General features: G+C 41.5%; 1 protein-coding gene across 1 annotated transcript in view; it reads left to right on the top strand.

The window, feature by feature from the left end:
• Positions 1 to 109: 109 nt before the first annotated feature.
• The window catches only part of wdr13 (WD repeat domain 13), a gene marked incomplete at its 5' end in the record, with an annotated part of 11468 nt that continues 5453 nt past the window's right edge, over positions 110 to 6124 (top strand). Inside the window, 4 exon segments of the mRNA XM_014010969.1 lie at positions 110 to 341; positions 700 to 809; positions 1010 to 1140; positions 1232 to 1539. Coding sequence (XP_013866423.1) covers positions 110 to 341; positions 700 to 809; positions 1010 to 1140; positions 1232 to 1539 — 781 coding nt within the window.

Below are 6124 nucleotides of genomic sequence, written 5' to 3'. Positions count from 1 at the left end.
GTGTGTGTGTGTGTGTGTGTGTGTGTGTGTGTGTGTGTGTGTGTGTGTGTGTGTGTGTGTTACAGTGAATTAAAGTGTGCTGATGTCACGTTTTTTTGTCTTCTTCCAGGTACAATGCTTACCGCACGCCTACCTTCCCACAGTTCCGAACTCAGTACATCCGCCGACGCAGCCAGCTGCTCAGAGAGAACGCCAAGTGTGGCTTTGAGCCAGGGCTGCGCAGGCAGTACCTGAGGCTGCGCAGTCAGCTGTTGGCTCTACGCTACGGGCCCCTGTCTGAGCAGAGCAGCTTCAGGGCCAGCAGTGTGCGCAGCTCCCGCACCACACTGGACCGCATGGAGGTCAGACTCAGAGAAAACGAAAGGACAGGGACAGTAGAGAAAAATAAAATGAATGGAGGTGTCTGCATTGATTTGGAGATGGGRGGGTTGAAACTATTCTAAAACTTAAAAAAACAAAAAACAAATGGGTGCCAAGCAACATGTTGGTTGCAGGACATRTGAAGCTGAGCAGCTTGGTTGAAATGGCTGTCACTGCTCTTGTATGGCAGTGTCTTTAGATGAAAAAGTGCATGGCAGTTTCTGTAGATTTATGTAGGATTGCATGTGTCGTAGTTTTAAGCGTGCCTTAAAACACCTTAACTCACTCCTTTGAGGTTATTTTTCTGTTGTGGCTCCTCTCCCTGCCCCTCTCTGGCAGGACTTTGAGGAGGACCCTCGTGCTCAAGGGGCTCGCGGTCACCGCCGGTCTGTCAGCAGAGGCTCCTACCAGCTGCAGGCGCAGATGAACAGAGCCGTCTACGATGAGAGGTCCTCTGAAAACTGCTAAACAAAGATCCTCTGTTTTCCATACATCTTGTCTCAAAGCATCATTACATTTGATAAGCAGCTGTGTTTTGTTAGATTTACTGTTTGGCATGCGTTCACTTTATGATCATATAAATTTGTTGTACACTCTATAAAATGGTCGTGATGATGTTTTGATAAAGGGTTTTTATTTGTGACCACAGGCCTCCGGGCAGTTTGGTGCCCACCTCCGTGGCAGAGGCCAGCCGYGCGATGGCAGGAGACACAACCTTGAGTGAAAACTATGCTTTTGCTGGCATGCATCACATATTTGACCAACATGTCGACTCTGCTGGTGTGTAAGCAATATATATATACATTTTATTTATCTGAATTAGTATTTGCATGCCTAACGTTCTTTATGTTTCTTCCTTTTCTTTCTAAAGTTCCACGGTTACAGTTTGCTAACGATGACAAGCACCTCCTTGCTTGTTGCTCCCTGGATGGAACCCTGTCCATCATGACGCTGTCCCCACCTCCTCCCACCGTGAAAGTCACTCTGAAAGGGCACGGGGGTCCTGTCACAGACTTCGCCTGGTCTCTGAGTAATGACATCATTGTGTCGACGTCATTAGATGGGACCCTGCGCATCTGGAACACAGAGGATGGTCGGTGCATTCGAGAAGTCCGAGACCCAGAATCCAGCGAGCTGCTCTGCTGCACCTTCCAGCCAATGAATAATAACCTTACTGTGGTGAGTGATTTTTAAGTCACGCAGTAGAGTTGGGCGGTATTGATCGTTTTCATACCCTGGTATAATCTTTAGAAAATACCGCGGTGTATGGTATTACTGGGGTAGACGCTGGGGGTCTGTGGCGTGTTGATTAATTAATAACTAACTGAGAAGTAGCTGCTTGTGAGCATTTACCATTGCTGTCACTCAGAGTTGCAGCAGGAGACACAGAATGAGTTTTGCCCCTTATTAAGTCAAACAGATCAAAATAGTCCAACTATGTGTTTAAGTTTCAAAATAATCTGACTCAGTCTTATGGTGCGTTCACACCAAACACATTTTGAGCGTCAGGTGTACACGCAAAGTCTATAGTGGCTGCGCATCAGGAAGTACTGCGGTACGTTTAGCACGGCGTTTTGAGTGTCCCAACAGGACGGTTTCCTGAATGATGTCCACTAACCTGAGATAGACGGACAGGAGCTCTTTAGCTGAAGTCGAGTGTCTGTAGTTGGCGTCATGGCAGGAGATATCAGCACCGATGCGGGTCAGCGGCTCATCAAACTGAGCTCAGGACAAAAATAGTTCTGAAAGCGAGCCTCGTTAGCTCACAGCTCCTGGGTGATGAAACTCACCAAACTCATAACGTCTCTGAATTTTCTGGTGAATTAATTWTGAATGAACTGTCTCATGAGCACGACGTACGCTTGCTCTCAGTAAACAAAGCAAAGCCACTTTCTTTTATTTCATCAGACATTAGAGACTGGCAGAGGCGAGACCRGCGTCAAGCACGTCGAGAACCTTTTTAACGAGCATCGTGCACAAGAGTTGGACGTGATTTTGACACTCAAAATGCATTTGGTGTGACCGCACATTACCCTGGTTGTATCCATGCTGCTGCATGCTTTTAGCCAGGAATGTCTTTGTGCCAATAAAGTTAGTAGTCATTTCCTTGTCTGCATTGAGGACAAGCTTGTGAGTCGGAAAAAAAATCACCAAAAGTTTAAATTCGAAAGGAGTCAGCTCTTTGTTTGACTTAAGAAACCCGCAACTGGTTRGTCTGTGAAGCTGTCTGAGGCACCACAGTGGCCCATCTTTTGGGTGCCAGCGAGCTGCACAGCAGGCGAAGGTGTCTCTGCTCCCCACTTTCTTCTTTTTTTTGTTTGTTTGTTTGTTTTATTAATTTTTTTTCCTGAATGAGCTGAGGTGGTCAGAACAAGCGTCAGTAAGAACATGGAGCGTCTTCTGAAATGTTTGTAACAGGCTTGTGGAAATTTGATGCTTCCTCTCATGTGACTCATATTGTCATAATTTATACATACTGTCATCACATTTTGATATCGCGGTATAACAGTATACCTTCATATCGCCCAAACCTATCATGCTTTAAGCTGATGATGCTTTTTTTTCTCCACTTTGTAACCTGAGACAGGGACAGACTTTCAAAGGGCAGACACAGCTAAATTAGACAATTAAAAGTACATTAAAAGTTGAAAACTCACACTTGTCGTTGGCACTCAGTCTTACCAGCCACTCCCTGCCAGGGGGTGGGGGCAGCAATACATGCGGCCATGTGATCTCAGTGCATGGCTGCTGAATGCACTGATGGATCAGGAAACGCATGCAAGCATCAGCCGATACAAGGAAAAAAACAAACACAAATATCGTCAACAATATTGTCCAGACGATGTATCTGTTGACGTCTATATTGTAGTACTAGTCCTGTTGTACCACAAGTTTTTATCAAAGGGTAAAGATGAAAAAGATTTTGAGTTGAACAATGTAGATACATTCACTTTGTTAAAAGTCTTTTTTATTTTTATAATCACTCCCCATCAAAGCGGCAAATAATGGGATGTGGTGCACAATGGGTGGATAGAGAGAGGTCACCGGTTTGAATCCCCTGACTGCAGCACAGTTTGRGTAGGAAAGCTGATGCCGTCTCATTCTGGACCTTTGAGCAAGCCTGTAACCCTCCAGCCCCCAAACAAACAAACAATCTGCTCCCACCGGCACCCTGTATGGCCACACTCTGCTCCACACATGGGCCACGGTAGCTCTGTGGTCAGTGGTTACGTCAGGAAGGGCATCTGGTATAAAAATAATTGCCAAATCCTCATGCAAGTTTGCTCGCTGTGGCGACCCCTGAGTCAGCCAAAAGAAGGAGTGCGAAAGAAAATCAAAGGCAAAAGGGMAAAAAAGATTTTGTTTTACCTTTTTGTTTTATCACAGTTTCTGATGAACCACTGACAGATTAAATTAAACCTGTAGGCACTGAATGTACATCTTCAGCTTAACTTTTTGAATTGGCCCCATTCAACATGACTTCCATAGAAAAACAACCTCTAAAATGGCTACACCACAGTCCACTTTACAGATTACTTTACAGATTGAGCTAAAATTTAGTGTGATTAGTAACATTATCTGTTTCTAAAATGTTGCTAATTGTTGGATTTAACTCCACTAACAACATGAACCAATAAAACCCTCAAAGTAAGCAGTGAATGTTCAACAATATCTAAATAATGTTTTGAGTTAACCTKATTCAARATGGCCGCCTCAGCTAACTGAATTTTTGAAACGTAGCAACTCTGCCAGTTTCACAGATACTGAACTAACATTTGGTGTGGTAGTAGCTGAGTCATCCTCAACACATACTCTGTAGTGACACCAATAACAATCTTGTTTTTACTATTATGTGAATCAATTTAGCTTTCACTTATTGCTTCTTCATGTGCTTTCTATAAGAATATTATATGTTTTCTATAAGAATATTATAAAGTACCATTAGTATTAGACAGTACTTAGAAAGCTTAAAAACAAAAAGTTGTCCAGCTGCACACTTTACACTGATCAGTGGTGAATATGTTYCGTTTTCTTCTGACCACTAAAGAGTGAACTGTTCAGGCTTTAAATGCAACTTTTGCTGTTTATTCTATAACATAATCCTTCATACAGTTTTCAATTCATGCTCATTTATGGACTTTTCACATMGTATATAGCTCCTAATGGTAACTACATTTCTTCATAGAATAGAATAGAAATAGCCTTTATTGTCCCACTGAGGGGAAATTCAGGTGTCACAGCAGCATCAGTACAGAGGTTCACACGCTAGTTAGTTTACAAACTATAGACAGTACACAAAATTAACACAGACTAGCCATGATACAACTATTAATAACAAAAAAATATATTATAAAGAATTGTGCAAGAATTTAAAAAAATTGTTTTAGAGACAGTAGACTATCAGAATCTGACATTAGGAATCAGAATTTGCCTATTTTCAGTGCAAAACAATCTTAACAGAGTACTAACTGTAAAGTATCACAGTGCAGACACATTGTGCAATTACAGCAGAATTATTTTAAAAGTAAATGGSTAATAACAGAGCAGGTGATTGCTCAGATTAGTAATAATATAAATGTGGACTACTTTCACACAGAAAGACAACCCTGAAACTGTCTCTCCGACCTACAAGATCTTTGTGAATGTTGCTGGAAAAACTACATCAGTTGAAGGCAGCCAAGGTGTTGCAAAACTCTTTGTACTCAACATAGTTTTTAGTTTTCTATTTATTTATTTTTGCATGATCACGCTCTGCCAGCATTACTCTACAACTCTGGGTATCATGYCTGTACTGTGTTTTCATGTAGCCTGTAAGGCCAGCGTGATCAGTCCAGACCCAGACCTGCTGATMGGCAGAGGCTCCACATCATTAATATTTTTGCCACAAAACAATAACCCAGTTTGCTATAAAAGTTTTGTGCATGTTCAGAACCATCACCCATCTCTCTCTGTCATGTATAATGGAGAGCCTACTGTGTTYGTAATACAACCTTGTCAAAACCCTGCAAAAACAATTCACATTCTGACTGATTTCTCTTTTTTTCTTTTCTTTTGCTTGTCAGTGAGGTTGTCATCCAATGTGAAGGGGGCCAAGAATGCTAGTAACACTTGAACTGCTGTAGTTTTAGAATAAGTGGCGTCATTTTAAGAGCTGGGGCACTTATCCTAAACAAACAAAAAATACTCCCCAGTAACAGGCGACTCCCCCAAGCTGTGCTCTATTTCTCAGTCAGTGGAAACTCGAATATGGTCCGTGTTTAGGAATAAACAAATCTAACAGACTGTTGGATGTTGTGCTGCTATTTTGTCTGATGCTTTATCTCCCATGGAATGACAAGTGCAGAGATGCTGCTTTGCATATCATCTTTGTCAGGCAGAAACAAACCTTCTATCTCCAAAAACCTCACTTTTCAGCATCTTTCATTTAAAATAAACTATGGTTATGGTTTCTTTTCTAAAGAAAAGCTGTACTTATGCAAACCAATACTGTATTTAAGAACTCCTGTAATACAGTGGGRTGCAACGGTTTGGGCAGCCTTGTTAATTTTCCTGATTTACCTTTTATAAATCCTTGATTATTTGGATAAAAATATCAGTTAAATTTATCATATAGGGGACAAACACAGTGATATTTGAGAAGTGAAATGAAGTTTATATGATTTACAGAAAGTGTGAAAAAATTGGTTAAAGAGTAACTTACCCCAAAATTAACTTTTTTTAGCTGATAAACTGTCTAGAATGTGTCTAAAATGTTATATAGTAC

Source organism: Austrofundulus limnaeus, unplaced genomic scaffold (genome assembly GCF_001266775.1).
Source record: "Austrofundulus limnaeus strain Quisiro unplaced genomic scaffold, Austrofundulus_limnaeus-1.0 Scaffold75, whole genome shotgun sequence".
NCBI lineage: Eukaryota > Metazoa > Chordata > Actinopteri > Cyprinodontiformes > Rivulidae > Austrofundulus > Austrofundulus limnaeus.
The sequence above is the reverse complement of the archived record's forward strand: the minus strand, read 5'-3'. Positions and strand labels throughout refer to the sequence as shown.